The sequence below is a fragment of the Suricata suricatta genome, chromosome 1 (assembly GCF_006229205.1).
Source record: "Suricata suricatta isolate VVHF042 chromosome 1, meerkat_22Aug2017_6uvM2_HiC, whole genome shotgun sequence".
Classification (NCBI taxonomy): Eukaryota; Metazoa; Chordata; class Mammalia; order Carnivora; family Herpestidae; genus Suricata; species Suricata suricatta.
Window position 1 is genome coordinate 126,932,429 of NC_043700.1, and position 22,523 is coordinate 126,954,951.

The 22,523-nt window shown below is 37.1% G+C and overlaps 1 protein-coding gene across 9 annotated transcripts in view; it reads left to right on the forward strand.

The window, feature by feature from the left end:
• Positions 1-22,523, forward strand: part of MAPK10 (mitogen-activated protein kinase 10) — a 298,691-nt gene that overhangs the window by 192,062 nt on the left and 84,106 nt on the right. For all 9 annotated transcript variants that reach the window (XM_029943666.1, XM_029943656.1, XM_029943612.1 and 6 more), the window contains one exon: positions 14,577-14,706. In XM_029943666.1, the coding sequence (XP_029799526.1) occupies positions 14,577-14,706 (130 nt within the window). The remainder of the gene's footprint in view (positions 1-14,576; positions 14,707-22,523) is intronic.

The following is a 22,523-nucleotide window of genomic DNA, read 5'->3' on the forward strand; positions in this document are numbered from 1 at the left end:
GTGTTTCTCCACCAGCACCTGCACAGTTACACGCTTCCAGCAGCAGGCAGTGTGTACACAGTGACTGTAGTACTCCTGGCCCTCCACTCTCTGGCGCAACATTGGGCACCAGGGGAGGGGCCCAGTGGTATGAATATTCTTGAAAATCATACCTATACCTGGAAAAGTTGCAATGACTTAAATACACAAATGATTGTAAAACATAGAATAAATAACCCACTGAACCAGAATAAATGTATTCCTAAGTTAATTTCCCCTTAGTCGCATCCCAAAAGTGTCTGTAGCAACTCTAGTTCTACCTGACTGAAGGCAAAGTTGTTGAAAGGGAAGCAGGAGTATAAGGAGACCATGGTCTTAACCCTAGAAAATCTAAATGTGAACCGCATAACATTTGCTCTCTTGAACCTTGTATAATTTGAAAGCCAACAGAATTGGAGTTGAGACTAGGATCAGGAATGTTAGGGACAAATTCTTGTTGAACTACATGGCACAATTAGTCAGATTGACTTCATAGTCTTGAAAATGCATTTTTGGTCACTATCATTGTCTGTCTATCATTTCAAAATTTATATTAGCTGTGAATCTTTAACAAGATAAATATATTTGGTTAGATGCATTTTCTAATACAAAAAATATGTTCTACTTGAGTTTTCAACAAAGGGTAATATAAAATCTCTACAAGAATTAACTGTTATACTATTCAAAATCTTAACATGCATCAGCAAGAAAATTATGGAAAAGTTATGTTTAAATTTTATCTGAGTATGAAGGATTATATAAATTGCTTATTAACTCATTATGTGAGAACTGTATGGATTAGAGTACTATCTTATCTTCTCACTAGAGGTAGAGCAAAAGTGAGGTGAACGTTGGAGTTGAGTTCTAAGTTGGTATTCTACTAAGTTCATATTCGATAATCCCTTCTGATCTGGTACACTTCAATTCACTTCATTGCTCTTATTAAATATTGTTGGCTGTGTATTCCAAGTTAGTATTTCAAAATCTTATTTCATAATTTAAATGTGGTATTTTGAGAGCATATGTCAGCACTCATGTAAAATGGGATTTACATTGTCTCATAAATAACAGGATTTAAAAATGTTTAGTGGCAATAGAACACTTTTTAACATTAACATTTTACATTTGTTACTGACCTATAAACAGGATTTATGCTGAAACAATTGACTAATTGAATTTTTGGCACAACATGCTGCCAGTAATTTGATCATAAGCTCATGAGGCCTTCCCCCCCACTCATTTTCTACCATGAAATTGCAATAAAGCTGTAATTTATTATGTACACTGGGGAAGAATTATCGTTCTCATTTTAAGAATATAGCAACTAGTATAGATGCCAAGATAAAATCCTAGCTAAGTAGTATTTCCTTACCTGTGCCTTTTAAAACTGATACATTAGCCGTGACATGCAGTTTGGGTTTTTTAAATCCTCAAATTCAATACCACATTCTGCAGTGATAATTCTTTATGTTTATTATTTTCTCTATTACTTCTTGACTCAAACGTCTTGATGCCTGTTTGCTAGATAATCAAAACAACCAGATCTCATTTGTATGTGTTTTCAATTATTAAAATGAAGCTAAACTATCTCACTTGAAATTTTTGTTTCTAGAAGGAGCAATGCATTTGATTTGATATTAGTACTTTATTTTCAATAATTTTTTAATCCCACAATTGCCAGTCTGCCATTGTTTCTCTGTTCCTGACCACACACATGTACTCATTTTCCTCTTTATGCAGTTTAGATGCTGTGCCTCATATTATACTATATCCCTTTATAAATCGTCAACTCTCTTCTCTCTTGCTTTCTGGCAGAACTCAAATGCTGGTTCAATCTAACTCCTCAGCACTAGGATAGATAAATGTGACTGGAGAAAGACACTTAGTTGTATTGACTATTCATACCTAATTTTAAGACTAGCAAGAGTAAGTGGGTTTTGTTACTGTTCAGGATCTTTAGTCCATTTACATTTCTACTATTTTAGATGACAATCTTATCCCTTCACTCTTTCCTTACAACTTGTAACATCTTTCCCCCCATCCTCTCACTGAGCTTGCTTCTTATTTCACTGCAAAATGAACTTCCACAAGGTGCCCCTACCACCATAGCTACCGATATACTGGCATCTGAACCCAGTTAATCAATCCACTTTCCCTGCTGATGCTACATGCAGTATTTCATCCTATACAAACTAGCCCACACTTACAACTTTCTCTCTCTATTTTATCACCTCCAGCAATTATTCTCTTTGCCATCCTCCATATTTCCTGAAAATTAGACTTTCCATTAGCTTCTGGTATTTCCTACTCTTTTTTTGACCCAATATATTTAGTTGTATTTTATTCTCCTATCCTGTATTCCCCAATATGTTACAGTTCTTTGAGTACAATAAACTTAACTGGTAACTTTTTGTATCCATCACAATAAATATTAGCAGATTTTTGCTTAACTTTATAAAATATAATATGATTATTAACATTTAAATTCAACCTTCTTCTATGTTATCTTTTAGCTTCTCCAGATAAAAATATCCAATAAGTAAAAATAGAGACATGGTAGAAGATCAGTAAATTTTTGTTGAGCAAATAAAGGGATAAACACACAACAGTCCTAAATGAACTTGAGTTTCAATAATGAATGTTCAAATTACAAAGAAACACATAGTAGAACTCCATTTTCTATCATGCTTAGCAAAAAGACAAAGATAAGTATTATTATTACAATCCCAGGACACAGAATTTAAGTGTTCAAATGATCCCACTTACATACTAATTATGGTGTCCCAGAATAAGATGATTAATAAAAATACATATGTGCATGTACATATGTATACACACAAGCACATGTAAACATACAAACACCAATGACACAGGAAGAACCTTTGTGACAAGAGATGTGACAAGAGAATTTTTATTTTTAAATGAGTCTCTTACATTCTGACCTTTCCCTAGACTTGGGCTGCATCACAAAAGAGTACATAAATATCATTTCCATTTTGGTTCTTATGAATGTTGGGTGCCTCGTGTTCCTAACTGCATACACATAAAAGCACAAAAGCAGGATGTAGCGGGAGGACTGTTAAAACCAGGTGGTCAGGAAATCCATTTGGGGTCAGTAAACAGGTTGTTAATGACACCAACTAACAGGAAGAAGGTGGAGATTACAAGAGGCAGGAATGCATTTAGGAGTAAAATCAATACTCGTATTTGATTGGTGTGGTACTTTTTGATAGCCGGACAAAAAAATCCCATTGCATAGTCTCTCAAAGTATTAATTTCCTATCAGTGCATAAAGTTCTCAGAGATATAGGGTATATGAGAAGAATGCTGTATAGACCAAAACTTGTCTGAACAATCTTCATGTTTGTTTAAAACAAAGAACAACAAATGCCAGCAGAATTTACTGGCCATTTATCTGGTTTTACCACATGTTTACCATAGAAATTGGTTTTATAAAAAACGGTTTTGTGATTCTATGCTTTTAGTTTTTAGTATTTCTTGGGAGCTCCATTATTGTTTCTCTTATAAACACAAGGGGTAAAGTTTCAATAGGAGGGAACTGTGCCCCCAAATCTCTCATGTGCTAATTTTTTGTGACCAAGTCATTTAACCATTCTGTACCTCAGTTTTCTTTGCTCTACTAGTTCACCAAATCTCCATAAAACTACAGCAAGGCACCTTAATATTTGCCCAGAACATAAATGCAAATTGTATTTATTATGACGAAGTGACTTCTCCATTATCAACTCTCTCAGTTATCAAAATAAATAGTATTTAACTATTTGTTGATCAACTGTATGAATGAATGAACTGTAAATTAGAATCAGGAGGTCTGTAATCTTAAGGAAATATTTTGCAAATATGTGTAATTTTTGTTAATAATAGAGATAAGAGAGGAACTATAGAAAATTTAATGATTTCCAGAAAAACTGAAGGAAAATTAAGAGGTCTCACAGTGTCACAGTCATATGACATCTGTTACATTTTAATTTTTCAAATGTGTGTTGTTCTATATATTTATAATAAAAATATTTAACATTTATTTTGAAATAATTTCAAAATAGTGGAAATGTTGCAGGAATAGTAAATATAGCTATAATAACATAATAACATATGTTTTAGTGAGTCTCAAAAGAGTTCATATTTGTAGAGTGTTAAGAACTTTAGAATCAAATGAGTGGGAGATAAGGTTATTATTAAGCTTCAGTTTTGTCACCTGAACACTGGGGATAATAAGTACCTATCTTATAATAATATTGCATACATAAAACTTAGATGCCCGAAGTTTTTGCAGCCTACGTTAATGACAGCTTTGGCTACATAAATAATAAAACTTCTTACTGGAATAAACCCAATCCCAAATTCTAGGATTACTAGAATAACACTACAATAAAATAAAAGTGGCCTTTGCATCGTGGTTTATTTTTTTAACCCTAGAGTCAATAATTACATCAAGTCTTTCCATTTGGGGTTTCCCTAGATTGCACTTCAGCAGCTCTCAATGTGAGAGTGACTCTGGGTCATCTCTGCTGAAGCCCATCTGGCAAAGTATTTGATTTTAGGAAAGCATTTAATGGTGGAAGAAAGTACAGCCACAATGTTGTTTGTACAAAATGCTAATAAAATTTTGGTAAAAAGACAGCACCTTATTTGTTAATCTCCCATTTTTGCACTGGGGTTTTTGTGCTTCAAGGTGGGCGCTAGCCAGGGAGGGGTGTGGGTGCAACAGTCAAGAACCCTCAGAGTTCCATGATAAACCTGGCGGGTCAATTTTATATCAAAATTAACATGGATATATGGGATCAAAATTTAGATTTTACATTAATTTTAAAGATGATGTATATGACTTCAAAAATATTTAATAGCTATTCAAGTCATGTTTGTGGAAATGTGAGACCTATAAGTTTCCTCTAGCACAGGGAGTACTTCAGTCATCAATCAGTTTACTTGTTTAACAAATACTTACTTAGTGTTAACTATATGTGAGACACCATACCATACTCTTAATGCAAAGGTGAAAAACACTCTTATTGCAGCACTATTTACAATCACAAAGACATAGAAATAACCTAAGTGTGTTTACATATGAGTGGATAAAGAAAATGTGGATATATATATATAGAGAGAGAGAGACAATGGAATATTATTCAGCAATAAAAAAAAAAGTTCAGACCTTTGTGACAATATGGATAGACCTTGAGGACATTGTACTAAGTGAAGTAAGTCAGATAGAGAAAGATAAATAATATATCTTTACATTTATATATGGAATCTAAAGAAAAGAAACATGGATATAGAAACAGATTGAGGTTTGCCAAAGATGGGTGGGGAGGGGGGTGGGGAAATAAAGATTTCCAGTTATAAGATACATAACTTTGGGGGATGCAATGCACAGCATGGTGACTTTTGTCAACTCTATAATGCATTTGAATGTTATCAAGAGAAAATATCTCAAAAATTCTCATCACAAGGAAAAAACTTGTAACTATATGAGGTGATGGCTGTTAACTAAGATTATCATGATCATTATTTTGCAATATATATATTTATATATTTATATTTAAACTAATATCATGTTATATCTCAATAAAACTGGAAAAAAATGGTGATCAAGATTCATGTACTCCTGCCCTCATGCTTAAAATCAAGCAGTAGGATAGGTTTGCTGTTGTTAAGCTAACATAATTTTCATAAGAATTTTATGAGGTTTTATTATTTTATTAAGGCTGTACTACTCAAAACATTTTCTTGATAAGTGCTAAAAATAAGCAGGCTTCTCAGACACAAAATAATGTGGGCAGGGATAGATTTAGAGAAGCAAGAATCAGTGCAAGGAGATCACTTAAGAGGCAGTTTGTGTAATACACTGTGACACGTGGTAATGGAAGTGGAGTTGGAGTTAAGTGGATCAATTTGAAAATCTACATTGGAGGTAAATACAAGACTTATTCATGAACTGGATATGGGGAGAAGATGAGAAGAGAAAAATTCAGGTGACTTGTACACTTGAACAAATGCGTGTTTAAGGGAAAGATCGGATGAGGGCAATTTAAGGTTAAGAGAGAAAGCAAAAGCTTGTGCAGTTTTAGGCATATTAATTTTCAGATATTTCTAAAGCATCCAGTTAGAGGTGTTCGGTAGACCATTCTATAGTGAACCAGGAGCCTTTATAAAGACATTATACCTGGAGATAATATTTTGTCATCCTGTGTAACAGAGCCATTCAAAAAATATGATGCTTAGTTTATTTAAAATTTTGCCCTATTTAGCATATATAATGTCTTCTTGTTAGTATTTGAAGCTCTAGATATAGTCATTTAACAGTAGCAAACATAATTTCTTACATAAAGCATATAGAGAGTACAGAGCTAAATCCTTCAGGATTTTGGCCATTAAGGAGCACAACTCTGAGGATAGAAAACGATGCACTAAAAGGCGATATGTGATAAGTCTCCTGTAGTGATGCTACAAACAAAATGCTGTAGAGCTAGAACTCCATTTCATAAATATTGGCCCAGATATCAGAGTAGGAGAAGTGAATAAAGAAAAGATAAGTAGTATAAAGAAGTTCAATATAATAGCCAATACACATTCTACATGGATATGTTGGGAGGTGTTGGGGGCCATTCACAGTGAGCAGTGCTACACCAGTTGTCAGACTAGTGGAGAGTAGTCATGATTATAGTCAGAAATACCATGCTGGGGAAGGCTTGGAAGAAGAGAAAACGGGCCCATAGACTGGGCGACATTTATTTCTATCATATGTCCTATGTGCAGGAGCCATTTATGATTCCTGTGAGTCACCTAACAGATCTGATCAATTTTTTATGTGTCAAGTTCCAACTTCTGAAGCAAAGGAATATCTTACTGTCTCTAGTTTGTTAATTTTAAACATAGAACATTCTTATTACAGGCCAGTTTGAAAGTCAGCTGTTCCAGAGTTTGAGTTACTTGCACAAGAAAAGATGATAGATTCAATTAGCTTCCACTCCTTGGCTAAGTCTGACATCATCCATGTTTTGAAACTTACCTAGATTACTATGCAGATTTTTAAGGAGAATCTTGTTATAATAAAACTACTAGATATGTATCATACTTCAAATTTTATTGCCAGGAAACGGCTAAACATGGGAATGTAGCAGTAATTCTGGAAGAGCAATTCCTTGCTTCTGCCTCTTGCATCTTGTAGGGAGTAACAAGCAAAAGCCTCTTCAACGAGGACCCCTGTGGTCATGAGCAACCTTATCATTTATCTCTAAGTTGGGAAAACTTGATAGTGAAAGGACACATTCAAATACATTGATGGATGTAAAAATAGTGCCCTTAAAATTTGTTTTAAATTAACTTGTCCCTAAGCAATAAACTAAAACTACAAATAAGATTTAAATATTGATTTATATTGATACCTAAATATCAAAAAATATTGATATATACTGATGTATTTTAATTAATTGAAACTTCCTATAGTACAGTTTCTTTGATCCATTAGGAGGCAGCCTTTGTAGTACAATGTGACACATGGTAATGGAAATAAAGTTTGAGTTAAGTGGATCAAAGAAGAAGACATTTTTCTTAATATGATAATATTATTTTTAACTTTTTATTAAATTTCTGGAAATCTTCAAAATTGTATGCCATGGTTACTAAATTTGAAATCTTGACACCTTTAGTATCGATCACAATAAGTTTATCTGAAAAATACTCTCAAAAGGTCTTAGGTTCCTTGTAAGAACAAATTCTATTAAATTAGAAATATTATCAATTCTATTTTACTTTTTATTGTAATATACAAGTGTATCAGCCCAAGTTTTTTGTCACAAAATTTGTTTCCCTCTTTCATTTAGAGTTCCTTTGCTAATAAATAATTGTGTAAGATGAAACTTGTCAAATAGGTTGCCCCAATTTATGGTCTTTTTAATGGTTTGTCACATCTAGATGCTAAAAAATTATAGGCACTTACAATCAGAATATAAATATCCCCAAATTAGGAACCCCTTCAAATCCTATGTATCATATGAATGTATCCTAAAATTATGAACTCTATCAAAAGAGTATTCTTACAAACTAAGATATTCTAAATCATATTTATGGAGTTTCAAAATTAAATGTCCTTTCTTTGAGAACTCATTTTCTGGATTTGATCTATCAGTTCCATTCTTGCTTCAGTTCTTTCCAGTGCATTCCAGGGTGCTTTTATTTGCAAGTTTTGTTTATAGGTATTCCACTATCCCCTAAGAATTTAAAAAGCTGAAGTATTGGGATGCTCCATTTACTAAATACCACGTTTAAAGATTTACGAGTGATTTTCGGGGGGAAAAGCATCCAAAATTTAGGACTTATTTACAAATTGTTCGGAAGGCTTGGGAAGTTTCTTTTCCATTGCTATCATCCCATCTTGATTTCCAAGAAATGGAAATCGGGCAGCCATAAAGGGCAGCTGTCTTCTTTAGGTACATCTAATTTTTGGTGGTGGTGAATTTGTTTAGCTGGTCCCATAGTCTTCATCCAGGAAGTCAGTCTTGGTGAAATGTCCCTTGTCGCTAGTTCACTGAAGGGCTGCAAAGCACTAGTTCCATTTCTACGTTTAGACTAGTTGCTACTTTTGATGCTGTTTTTGAGGGAGAGGCTTCTGAGCCTCTTGCTGTCCCTACTTGCTGCAATGCAATCTCAGTGGAAGCCTCAGCTCACCCTAGTGGGAGTTCTGAAGATGGAGTGAGCCTTGCCAGCTGTCCTAAATTGGGAGGAGGGGCCCAGGCTTTTATAATCCCAGGTTCATCCATCATTGAGTGAAGACTGCCCATGAAGAAAGCATAGACTTTGATGAAACAGATCTTTTTGGCTGAAATTCTACCCAAAGGGGGTTAAGAGCTGAGAGATGGTCTGCCAGGAGCTCTCCCAGGAGCTTGGATAATAGAAGGGGAATCTTAGTCATGCCACACAGCATTCATTAGTGCACTCCTTTTGATGCACTAATGAAGTTCTATCACTGGCTTTTTCTGCCCAACATGCTGAGAACCAATTTGCAGAAAATCAAAAGCCAAAAGTATCTAGGGCCCACAAGAGTTGTAATGTATCCCTGAAAACTGGATATGCCTAATTCTAAACTTTATATTATGTAATATCATTAATATTTTTATTACTTAAGTCACTGTTGGAATTCTGTTGCTTGCAATCAAAAGCTTTCCCAACAAGATATAAGGAGACTGCTACAGTCAAGCACTTCAATGACAAAACCAGCTAATCAAAAAGAAATCAACTGTTGAGTCTTGATGGAATGAATAGGGAAGGCTTGTACTGTGGAGATGATATTTGGGCTGAAACCTGAATCAGAAGATGGAATCAGGTAAATGAGGCATTCCTGGCAGGGAGAGGGATGATTGTAAAAGTCTGAGGCAGAGTTTGGCAACTTTACTGATGGGGTTTTCCAGGGTGGAATCAGTGTCTCAACAGCATCTCTACCGACTGGAATTTGGAGTACAAAAGAGAGATATTTGAGGGCATGGGGAAGAAATATTTCTGGTAGCTTTCAGCTAAAGTCCAGGCCTTTGGAAAAGGTCACATGAGAATGTGGGAAAGGGAGAAAAGAGCGATTGAAGGGACAGTTTCTCCCAGGATGGAATTTGGCCTGCTGGGTTATAGCTTAAGATGTTTAAGATGCTGCAATAATAAGGTTTTTAAAGCTTTTTTTTTTTTAAGGCATAATGTTCTCAGAGGCATAGAGATTTTTTTTGGGGGGGGCCCATAAACATGTTAATATGATCAAGAACATTTTAAATGTGAAAGGGAAAGGGAACAAGAAAGATTATTGAATAAATGGTTATTACTTAGGAAGAAGAGTATTTGTGCAAGAGGTTTCCAGAAGGAAAAGAAAACCCTGATAAATATGTGGAGAGTAACAGTTACCTACAGAGAGGTGTGTGTACATGTGTGTGTGTCTCTGTGTGTATGTTTATATAAATATATTCAAGGAAGTAAAGTTAACTTTATAGCATCATAAAACTGGATTAAATGACAGAAGCATAACAACAAAAGGCTATATCTTTCTTTTATAAGTAAACCTGGTTGAAGTGGAGGTGAATTAGTATGGTGTGTCAAGAAATTCTGTAAAGTTTTTAGCAAAATTGTTGCAAAGTTGCTGGAAAATATTCATAAAGATTTACCTCTTATCTGCATGAAGATAAAAGATGAAAGAAAAAAAGTAAGGTGCTGTAGACCAAGACTCTTAAAGATGACTAAACAGTAATGGAAAACATTCAGACATTAAGTTGTGATTATACAGCACCAGTGATGCCGATTTTGCAGATGTATTTGCTAAACTGCTGCCAGCAATCACTGAGGAATTATAGAAAATGAGAAAGACTGTAGTGTCCTCTGGGGTTGATGGCAGGAGACATAGACATTTAAAGTAGGCAAAGCTTTAGTACGGGAAATTGGGTGCTTGCAAAATCGTTGGAAGGCCTGGAGAAGTGAGCTCTAGTCTGGGCTTCTTGTAATGACTCCCTGGAATGACTGGAGCTGAATCACAAAGGGGAGCTCTTACCGCCGAGCATCCAGAATTCATGGCTGTAACTGAGATTTAGGAATCAGAGAGCTGAAATTGTATACTTAATTCTGCTGTTGTCGCTACCACATGATGCTGGTGACTGAGCCCCAGAACCTGAAGGCCACTGTTCCCTTTGCTTCAACCCCTTTGCTCACCTAGGAATCTGGAGAATGGATCACTGCTGCAGAAGGAAATTTCATATTTTCATGAGGCCTTGATTGCCAACCAAGAAATGTTAGAGGATGACCACCCTCCCTTTTGCCTCACAAATCTCGCCTAGCTGCATCTGTTTGGAAGGACCTTACTGGAGTCCACAGCACTAGCTGCAGCGTCTCTGGGAATTGCCCATTTGACTCCCAAGTCCCTTCCATACGAAAGAATGACACAAGGTGGCAGATGGAAATTCAGTGAGCCAAAGCACAGTGTTCCATATAACTGTAGACCGGCAAGCACTCTAGTTTCTTTAAGGGGAAGAAAGAGATTATAAGAGACATCTGCGGAGCTTGACATTAGGCTTAGTATTGGTTAGAAAAGACACCCTATGAGCCATTAAGAAAGGATTTAGTGATCAGTGGGAATAAAGGGTTCATTCAAAGCAAATCATACTGAATAACTTATTAAAATGGAAAGTAATAGAACTAGGTGGCTATAATGTATCTAGATTTTAACAAGGGTTTTGCCCTTAACTTTTATATCACTGGACAAACTTCTGAAATGTGGCCAACATAATGGTATAGTTGAATGGATTTGTTATTAGTAGAAAGATTAAAAGCTGATTATTAATACATATATGTCAGGTTGTAACACATGCTATAGGAATTTATATTTAATCCTGGCCTGCATTACACAATGACTCCAACAAGGACATTTTAAAACTAGTAATAATCATTATTTATTAAGTGCTTGCTCTAGGTGAGGCACTATAAATGCATTATCTCATTTACTCATTACAATGATCTTGTCAGGTTGTTATCTCCATTTTAAATGTGGCATTTAAATTTAAATGCCAGAAGTGCAAGTAGCTTCCCCATAGCTCCACGTCTAGTAAGCAACAGTGCTGAGATTCATACCTAAAATAACTTTAAGGAAGAGGTACCGCAAGGAGGGAGGAAACCACAACATTTCTGGCAGAAACTGGCCAGAACCTGCCAAGAATCCCAGAGGATGGCATTTTCTCAGCCATTTCCCATGAAGTTGGAGGCTGGCCCACTGTCCTGTAGGATCTGGTCAGTATCTCAGGGACTCAGACTCACACTGACAAGCCTATATTAAAGGCTCATAAAAAACCAGAGGCCAATGTACTAAATTATGAGAAATGCAATAGTCAAATTGCATTGGTCAGTCAAGCTGACCAAATATGGGCAATATTCCTGAATGCAAAGATCTGAAGGAGAGTATGATGAGCAGAATATTGATCGCAAGAAGATAGAATAGTCTATAGTGATGCTGATCCTAATGCTAGCTGTCCATAGTCTCTGGCAATCACAATACAGATGTAAACATGTGCCTGGTTGATTGGATGCCTGGAACTACCTGGAAGGGCGCATTCTTATTTGACCAGACAATGCCAGAATTTGCCTCCTGATTCCTTTCTAGGAATGCCTGACTGATTGCTATTCTTTTTTTAAATAATTTAATGACTTCATCTAAGTTATTTTGTCCTAAAATTTATTTTCTTTAAGGAAATTGTTTTGATCAGTTTCATGCTGATACAATTTCTTAACTACAGAAAACAAGCTTTATTCCTCTGAATTCATGGTTATTCTTATGTAGTACTTAGAAGATGTAGCTCCATTTGACTCTTTCCTTGACCTGTGCTGCTCTCAGTAGGTTTACAAAGAACAAACACAGGAACAGAAGTATCAGTGCTAACATGAAGAGGTGAAAAGCAGCACAGGTTTTTAAAAAGACAGCATTTTATCATATACTTACTGTGAGTCAATAGTGTGTGATATAGTTATCAAAGAAGCCAAGGGAGACTTAGTTGTATTAACTGTGTCAAGAGAATGAATGAGCTTGTAAATGAATGAAGGAATTAATAGCCCTACCCTAATCTTCACTGACACTCCATGCCTAGATTAGCAATGCTAATCAGGATCCGCATTTTCAGATATCAACAGACTGGAATATATTCAGAGAAACTGACCAGATGGTGAAAGGACCTGAGATGGCATTCTGACAATTGGTGTCAGGACACTGTGATATTTAGCTTGAGAAAGAAAAAGACTTAGGGGAAATATAAGAAAAACTTGTTTGTGATTATAGACTGGGTCAAGGATCATACTCAGTCCTTCAGTGGATTTCAAGTATTACGGACCTACTATAATGGAAAAGAGAATACTGTACTTTATTTTGAGAGTTACCCCGGTATGCAGCAGAACTGACAGTAGTCAATATGAACCACAGAGAAAAAACTATGCTTATTAGAACTGTAACACTTTCAACTCTCAAAGCTGCCTTGCTGTTAAAGGGGTCCATGTTTTTGAAGATGCTCAAGCAAAGAATGGTCAAACTTAAGAAAATATTTTAATGTTTATTTTTGAGAGAGAGAGAGACAAAGACAGAGAGACAGACAGAGACAGAGAGACAGAGAGCGAACAGGGTAGGGGCAGAGAGAGACGAGGGTAGTCATAGAATCCGAAGCAGGTTCCATGCTCTGAGCTGTCAGCACAGAGCCAAATGTGGGGCATGAACCTATGAATGGTGAGGTAATGACCTGAGCTGAAATCAGCTGTTTAATCAACTGAACTACCTAGGTGCCCTGATGGAGATATTTGGGAGAAGAATGGTATTAAATGGAAGAATTACTATTAAATGGAGTCAGGGATCAGATGACTTCTAAGATCTTGTCAAACCTTATCCACTAATCTATCATTATCTTACACTGCAGTAACACTGCTCTTTATCTTTTTTGGGGGGGAGGGGCAGAAAGATGGGGAGACAGAGGATCTGAAGTGGGCTCTGTACTGACAGCAGAGAGCTGGATGCAGGGTTTGAACCCACAAACTCTGAGATCATGACCTGAGCCAAGGTCAGCCACTTAACCAGCTAAGCCACCGATGTGCCTCACGCCCTTTCTTTATCTTGTAGTTTAGTGTCATGAACACTGAATGGTTAATGCCACTTCCTATTCAACAGATAAATTGTAGGGGACACTGATTGCTGCATTCCTTCCAGGCAACTAAGACAAAATCCAGCACAATCTGAAGCTGCAGGGATGGGGGCAAACCAAAAACAAACAAACAAAAACAAAAACAAAAACATTTTGAGTGTGTCATTAAGTAAATACCAAGGCACTCACTTCCTTATTGAATCACCAGACCTATATATTCTTAGTATGAGAAAAACAGCATTAAAAATTGATTGCCTTTCAAAGCATAGTAAATTTTCATTCTCGAATAGTTTGAAAACTTCAAATATTTGTAGCATTCATTTTTGTCTTCATATTTAAATGCAGTTATTTATGCTCTAAAAACCCTCTTATTGCATTTCTTATTCTGAGCTTTGTTATTGTTAACGGGTACACTTGATAATCAACCAACCTGTGCACTCATGGCAATCAATGTCATGCCTTAAGAACTGGAAAGAATAATGTTCACTTAAAATAACCAAAAAACAGTGAAGTCTTATAGCCAGAGAAACTCTAAAGATCACATATTATTAGATGTTATTAGAAATTCAAGCCCTGAGAGATTAAAGGACTTGCCACTTTCTGACGGGACGGTAGAGCACTTTTTTGTCTCCTACTCAATGAGACAATTATATGCTGGTTCGGATGGGGGTGCGGGGGGGCAAGATACTCTCCTTTTTTCTTTTCTTAGCAAGTAAATGGTTTGATACTAGTCATTTCTAGATCTTTATTTACAGCCTGATTGGTATGTGACCTGAGGAGAAGATATCTGAGCGGGATTCTAGAACAGTATTTTCTTTACCCATATCTTTTACCCACATCAGTAGACAGAAATTTTATGGGCTTCTTTGTTCCTAATTCTGGATTGCTCTTGGTTCTCTGCAGTGCTGCATATGATGCCGTTCTTGACAGAAATGTGGCCATTAAGAAGCTCAGCAGACCCTTTCAGAACCAAACGCATGCCAAGAGAGCTTACCGGGAGCTAGTCCTCATGAAGTGTGTGAACCATAAAAACGTGAGTTGTTATTTTTAAACTCTGGAAGTGGGAGGTTGTGAGATCGGAGAAAGAAAATCTGTGTGCCAACTTGAGCAGGGAAGGCTTTCTTTACTTTGTAATTTCTGCCTGTTAAGATTGTTTATCCAGTCCATATGCTACATTTGATTTCATTGTCCTCATGATAGCTTTTGCTTAAAAATCATCTAAAAACCATATGGTGTAAGAGGGGATGAACTTGATAGATATTTCCCTGCTATGAAATTAACCATATTTGGTTATCTTGCCCCAAATTAACCAGACAACTGCATACTTCTTCCTTTTTCTTCAAAGAAGATTCAACTTTTATTTTTTTATTTATTTAAAAATTTTTTAACATTTAATTTTTTATTTTGGGGGGTTATTTATTTATTTATTTATTTTTATTAATAGTTTATTACCAAGTTGGTTTCCGTATAACACCCAGTGCTCTTGCCCACAAGTGCCCTCCTCCATGACCATCACCCCCTGTTCCCCTTCCCCCCTCACTCTTTAGCCCTCAGTTTGTTCTCAGCATTCAAAGGTCTCTCATGATTTGCCTTACTCCCTCTCCCCAACTTTTCCCCTGCTTTCCCTTCCCATGGTCTCCTGTTAGGTTTCTCCTGTTAGACCTATGAGTGACAACATAGGATATCTGTCCTTCTCTGCCTGACATATTTCCCTTAGCATGACTCCCTCTAGGTCCATCCATTTTGCTACAAATGGCCAGATTTCATTCCTTATCATTGCCATGAGAAGTATTCCATTTGTATATATATACCATATCTTCATGATCCATTCATCAGTTGATGGACATTTAGGCTCTTTCCATGATTTGGCTATTGTTGAACGATTCTTTACTTTGTAATTTCTGCCTGTTAAGATTGTTTATCCAGTCCATATGCTACATTTGATTTCATTGTCCTCATGATAACTTTCTGCTTAAAAAGCACTATGCATCAGCACTTCTGTATCCCTTGGGTAGATCCCAGCAGTGCTATAACTGGGTCATAGGGGAGTTCTGTTTTTTGAGGAACCTCCACACTGTTTTCCAGAGCGGCTGCACCAGTTTACATTCCCACCAACAGTGTAGGAGGGTGCCCATTTCTCCCATCCTCACCACTTCATTTGTTCATTTTAGCCACTCTGACTGGCGTGAGGTGGATTCTTAGTGCAGTTTTGCTTTGTATTTCCCTGATGCTAAGTGATGCTGAGCCTTGTTTCATGTGCCTGTTGGCCATCTGAATGTCCTCTTTGGAGAAGTGTATGTTCAAGTCTTCTGCCCATTTCTTCACTGGATTATTCATTTTTGGGGTATGGAGTTTGGTGAATTCTTTGTAGATTTTGGATACTAGCCCTTTATCTGATATGCCATTTGCAACTATCTTTTCCCATTCTGTCAGTTGCCTATTAGTTTTTTTGATTGTTTCCTTTGCAGTGCAGAAGCATTTAATCTTGATGAGGTCCCAGTAGTTCATGTCTGTTCTTGATTCCCTTGCCTTTGGGGATGTGTCAAGGAGGAAATTGCTGCAGTTGAGATCAAGGAGGCTATTTCCTGCTTTTTCCTCTAGGGTTTTGATGGTTTCCTGTTTCACATTCAGGTCCTTCATCCATTTTGAGTTTATTTTTGTGAATAGTGTAAGAAAGTGGTCTAGTTTCATACTTCTGCATGTTGCTGTCCAGTTCTAACAGCACCACCTGTTAAAGAGGCTGTCTCTTTTCCATTGGATTCTCTTTCCTGCTTTGTCAAAGATTAATTGGCCATACACTTGTGGGTCCAGTTCTGGGTTCTCTATTCTATTCCATTGGTCTATGTGTCTGTTTTTGTGCCAATACCATACTGTCTTGATGATGACAGATTTGTAGTAAAAGCTAAGGTCTGGGATTGTGATGCCTCCCCCTTTGGTTTTCTTCTTCAATATTACTTTGGCTATTCGGGATTTTTTGGGGTTCCATACGAATTTTAAGATTATTTCTTCTAGCTTTGAGAAGAATGCTGGTGCAATTTTGATGGGGATTGAATTGAATATGTAGATTGCTTTGGGTAATAATGACATTTTAAGCATGTTTATTCTTCTGATCCATGAGCACAAATGTTTTTCCATTTCTTGGTGTCTTCTTCAATTTCTTTCATAAGCTTTCTATAGTTTTCATCATACAGGTCTTTTACATCTTTGGTTAGGTTTGTTCCTAGATACTTTATGGTTTTTTTGTGCAATTGTGAATGGGATGAGTTCCTTGATTTCTTTTTCTGTTGCTTCATTTTTGGTGTATAAAAATGCAACCGATTTCTGTACATTTATTTTGTACCCTGCGACTTTGCTGAGTTCCTGGACCAGTTCTAGAAGGCTTCTGGTGGAGTCGGATTTTCCATGTAGAGTATCATATCGTCTGTGAAAAGTGAAAGTTTGACTTCATCTTTGCCAATTCTGATGCCTTTTATTTCCTTTTGTTATCTGATTGCTGATGCTAGGACTTCCAGCACTATGTTAAACAACAGTGGTGAGAGTGGACATCCCTGTCGTGTTCCTGATCTCAGGGGAAAAGCTCTCAGCTTTTCCCCATTGAGGATGCTATGAGCTGTGGGCTTCTCATAAATTGCTTTAATAATGTTTAAGTAAGTTCCTTCTATCCGGACTTTCTTGAGGGTTTTTATTAAGAAGGGATGTTGTGTTTTGTCAAATGCTTTTTCTGCATCTATCAACAGGATCATATGGTTTTTATATTTTCTTTTGTTAATATGAAGTATCACATTGATAGATTTGTGAATATCGAACCAGCCCTGTAACCCATGAATGAATCCCACTTGGTCATGATGAATAATTCTTTTTATGTGCTGCTGAATTCGATTTGCCAGTATCTTTGCATCTGTATTCATTAAGGATATTGGTCTGTAGTTCTCTTCTTTTGTTGGGTCTCTGTCCGGTTTAGGAATCAAGGTGATATTTGCTTCATAGAATGAGTCCAGGATTCTTCCTTCCATTCTATTTTTTTGGAATAACTTGAGAAGGATGGGTGTTAACTCTGCTCTAAATGTCTGGTAGAATTCCCCTGGGAAACCATCTGGCCCTGGGCTCTTGTTCATTGGGAGATTTTTCATAACTGATTCGATTTCTTCACTGTTATGGATCTGTTCAGATTTTCCATCTCTTCTTGTTTGAATTTTGGTAGTGCATGTGTGCTTAGGAATTTGTCCATTTCTTCTAGGTTGTCCAGTTTGTTGGCATATAATTTTTCATAGTAATCTCTGATTATTGCTTATATTTCCAAGGGATTAGTTGTAATAGATCCATTTTCTTTCATGATTTTGTCTATTTGGGCCTTCTCTCTTTTCTTTCTGAGGAGTTTTGCTAGAGATTTATCAATTTTGTTTATTTTTTCAAAGAACCAACTCTTGGTTTCATTGATCGCTCGATTGCTTTTTTTGATTCTATGTTGTTCATTTATGCCCTGATCTTTATTATTCCTCTTCTTCTGCTGCTTTTGAGGTGCTCTTGCTGCTCCCTTCCTAGTTTCCTTAGGTGCTCTGTTAGATTTTTAGTTTGCACTTTTTCTAGTTCGTTGAAATAGACCTGGATTACAATAAACTTCCTCTTAGGACTCCCTTTGCTATGTCCCAGAGAGTTTGGGTTGCTGTATTTTCATTTTTATTTGTTTCCATATATTTTTAAATTTCCTCTCTAATTGCCTGATTCATCCAATCATTCTTCAGTAGGGGCATTTTTAACACATTTTTGGACATTTTCCAGACTTTTACCTGTGGTTGATTTCAAGTTTCATAGCATTGTGATCTAAAAGTGTGCATGGTATGATATCAGTTTGTTTGTATTAATGGAGGGATTTTTTATGACCCAGTATGTGATCAGTCTTGGAGAATATGCCATGTGCACTTGAGAAGAAAGTGAATTCCCTAGCTTCAGGATGCAGAGTACTAAATATATCTATTAATTTCATCTGTTCCAGTGTGCTGTTCAGGTCCATTGTTTCTTTAGTGATTTTCATTCTGGTTGACCTATCCATTGTTGTAAGTGGAGTATTAAAGTCCCCTGCAATTAGCACATTCTTATTGATAAGATTGTTTCTGTTTGTGGTTAGTTGTTTTATGTATGGGCACTCCCGAATTTGGTGCATAGATGTCTATAATTGTTAGCTCTTCCTGATGGAGAGACCCTGTAATTATTATCTAATGTCCTACTTCATCTTTTGTTACTGCCTTTACTTTAAAGTCCAGTTTGTTTGATATAAGTATGGCTACTCCAGCTTTCTTTTGGCGTCCAGTCACATGGTAGATATTTCTCCATCCCCTTACTTTCAATCTGAAGGTGTCTTCTGGTCTAAAATGAGTCTCTTGTAGACAGCAAATAGATGGATTTTGTTTTTTTTATCCATTCTGCTACCCTGTGTCGTTTGATTGGAGCATTCAGTCCATTTACATTCAGTGTTATTTTTGAAAAATGTGTGTTTAGATTCCTTGTGTTCTTTGTAGAGTTCATGTTTGTACTGCTCTCTCTGGTGTCTTATATTCCTTGTTGCCTTTCTCTCATAGAGTCCCTCTTGAGATTTCTTGTAGGGCTGGTTTGGTGGTGATGAATTCTCTTTTAATTTTTGTTTTTTTGGGAACACCTTTATCTCTCTTTCTATTTTGAATGACAGACTCACTGGATAAAGAATTCTTGGTTGCATATTTTTTCTGTTCATCACATTGAAGATTTCCTGCCATTTCTTTTTGGCCTGCCAAGCTTCAGTAGCTAGGTCTGTAACCACTCTGATAGGTTTCCCTTTGTATGTTAGGGCCCTTTTATCCCTAGCTGCTTTCAGAATTCTCTCCTTATCTTCATATTTTGCCAGTTTCACTATGATATGTCGTGCCAAAGGTCAGTTCAGGTTACATCTTAGGGGAGTTCGATATGCCTCTTGAATTTCAATGTCTTTCTCTTTCCCCATATTGGAGAAATTTTCATTTATAATTTGATCAAGCACCTTTTCATGACCTTTTTCTCTTTCTTCCTCTTCAGGAACTCCTATGATCCGGATATTGTTCCATTTGATTGTATCACTCAGTTCTCTAATTCTCCTTTTGTGCTCCTGTATCAATTTCTCTCTCTTTTTCTCGGCTTCCTCTTTTACTATAACTGTGCTTCTAATTCACCTATCCTCCTCTCTGCTTCTTCAATCCATGCATTGGCAGCCTCTATTTTCTTATTCACCTCATTTATAGCCTTTTGAAGGTCCCTAGTCTGTTATCAATAGCTTCTCTGATGGTTTTTTCAAGCCCAGTGATTAATTTTATGACAATTGTTCTAAATTCGTATTCGGGTATGTTGTTTGTGTCTGTTTTGAGCAGTTCTGTGGCTGTGATTTCTTCCTGGAATTTCTTTAGAGGAGAGTTCTTTTGTTTCGTCATTTTGGCTAGCTTTCTGTCTCTTGTCAGTTTTAAGAACTCATTCTGCACTGTGTGCCTATTAGTATTGCTCTATTAAAGGAGGCTCTTTGACTGTCCAGGGCCTGTTGTTTCGGATGTTCTTTTAATGGTATCTCTTGGTTTCTCTTGTTATGCCTCTAATTAATATATTTCCCTACTCAGTGATTTTGGGACTTTCCACTATGTGTGCTTTGGCTTGTTTCTTGAGGTAGCCTTGGAAGGAAAACAGACAGAAAAATACACAGGACAAGCACCAAACGCACTGACAGATCAAGTAAACAAGCAAACCAAATGAGAAAGGAAAGAAGAGAGAGGACAGGAAAGCAAAAAAAAAAAAGAAAAGCCAGAGAACAGAGACAGCCAAGGATAAAGGACAGTCTGAGAGCATAAAACCTCGTGGAGGGGAGAGATGAGAATGAGATAAAGGGAAAAATATCTGGATGGTAAGAGTTGATGTAGTCACAGCAGTGCATAAATGTTGTTCTTTCCCAGACTCCAGGGGGAAAAGGGAGAAAAGAAGGAAATAGGAAAATAGAAAAGAGAAAACAAGGGGAAAAATTACAAAATTAAAAAATAAAAATAATTTTAAAAAATTGAAAAAAGTAAAAATAGGAAGAAAAGAAGAATCCAGCTCTCAGTGAGAACGGGCATGGTTCAATGTGGGTAGGTCGGGTCTCAGGGGCTGCTCTCTGAGGCCCCACCTTAGTGGTTGCGGGGAGAAGAATGGCGGCTCCGCAAGCCCACCTCAGACCATGCGTTGCCAGCTACTCTCTTGAGTCCAACCTCCCTGTGCCACGGGTGGGTTAAATTGTTTCGGTTTTCTAAGTTCTGCCAGATTTCTAAATTCTAGTCCACACACTTTAATGCTTCCGCCACCGTTAAAATGATCTCCGGCAGGCAGGCGGCTTTCTGGCTGGGATTACATAGGGAATTGGGGAGCCAGCTTTTCCCTGGCTCCACCTGAAGTAGGCAGGCTGCTGGGCCCAGGGGAGAACAAACCTGCTGAGGGGGATGGATTTCTCTCCTTGTGCCCAGCAGCTACACATGGAAAGTTTGTCTTTCTGCCGAGGGCTGAGGTCTCCCCTCTCCAGAGATCACGCTATGAGCGTTTCAGCCTCTCCTTCTCTTCCCCTCAGCTCTGCGCCCCCTGCATGGCCATCCCAGGCAGCACCCTGCACCGCTGGTTCTCATGTGGCCCTGCACGGTTCTGTGCCGCCTCTGGACACACGGCTCTCTGCAGGCCTGCCGCCAAGTTTCTGGGCACTCTCTCCCTGCTCCGCTTTGAGCCGGCACTCCCTCCCTCAGAGTCTCCAGCCCCAGTTCGTACTCACTCCGGCATCCATGAGTCGGCTGTCAATAAGGGGTCTGTGCACGCACCTCCATTCTTAGAGATCAGAATATTATGGCTTTTACTTCTTCTCAGTCTGATGGTTGAGGTCATGTGGAGGTAACAGTGTTCCCTGCTTCTCTGCCATCTTGCCTCACCCCATACTTTTTCTAAAACAATAAAAAAATACAAAATTCTAAAATATCCTGTAGAACAATATACTATACTTCTTTATTATTAACAGGTGAAAATTTTTATCTCCTTTTTTTCTTTGCTGTAGTCTGGCAGTGGCCTTCAAATGTTTGCTGTACACACCATGCTTCAGCATCTTGTTTTTTTGTAGAGTCGGGCAAATGCACAGGAGCATATCTGCTAAGCACTTCAGAACAGGATTACCAAGAGCATTTCTTATGGGAACTCAATAGGGTCTACCATTGTCGGACGCTGTGCACTTCAGACTATAAGCTTCTTCATTTGCAGACAAAGTCCTCCAGAATCCTTCCTGTGCTCCCATTCTTTTTAGTAAGGATATAGGGAAGATAATTCATTATTTCAATAATGACTATTATTAGTTAATAATTTATAAATATAGTGCAATTTATTTAAATATAGTGCATATAATTTATTACATATAAATATATAATGAAAATAAATTATAAATTATTATATTAAAACTGTAATAATAGCTATAATAAGTCTGCAATGTTTCTCTTAAGTATGAAAATCACACAGAATATATGAAATTATTAGTGCAGTTTTATAAACAAGTAAGTTTGTCATAAGGCCAACCATCTATCAGTGGCACTAAGAAGCAGCAAATGCATGAGAGTTTGAAATACAAATATGTGGATTCTTTCTCTGATGACAGTGTTTCTTTTTCCCTCTATTACTCTACTCCAATGACTTTGTAGTTCAGCCATTTGACACATATTTGTTAAATAAAATGTGCCCCGTGTCTAGACCTAGATGCTAAGATTGCAGCAGTAGAGATGATGGAAACTAATCCCTGACCATGTGGAGCTCATGTTGTACTGTTAAGAGAAAAAGATAGTCTAAAAAATAGATAGGTAA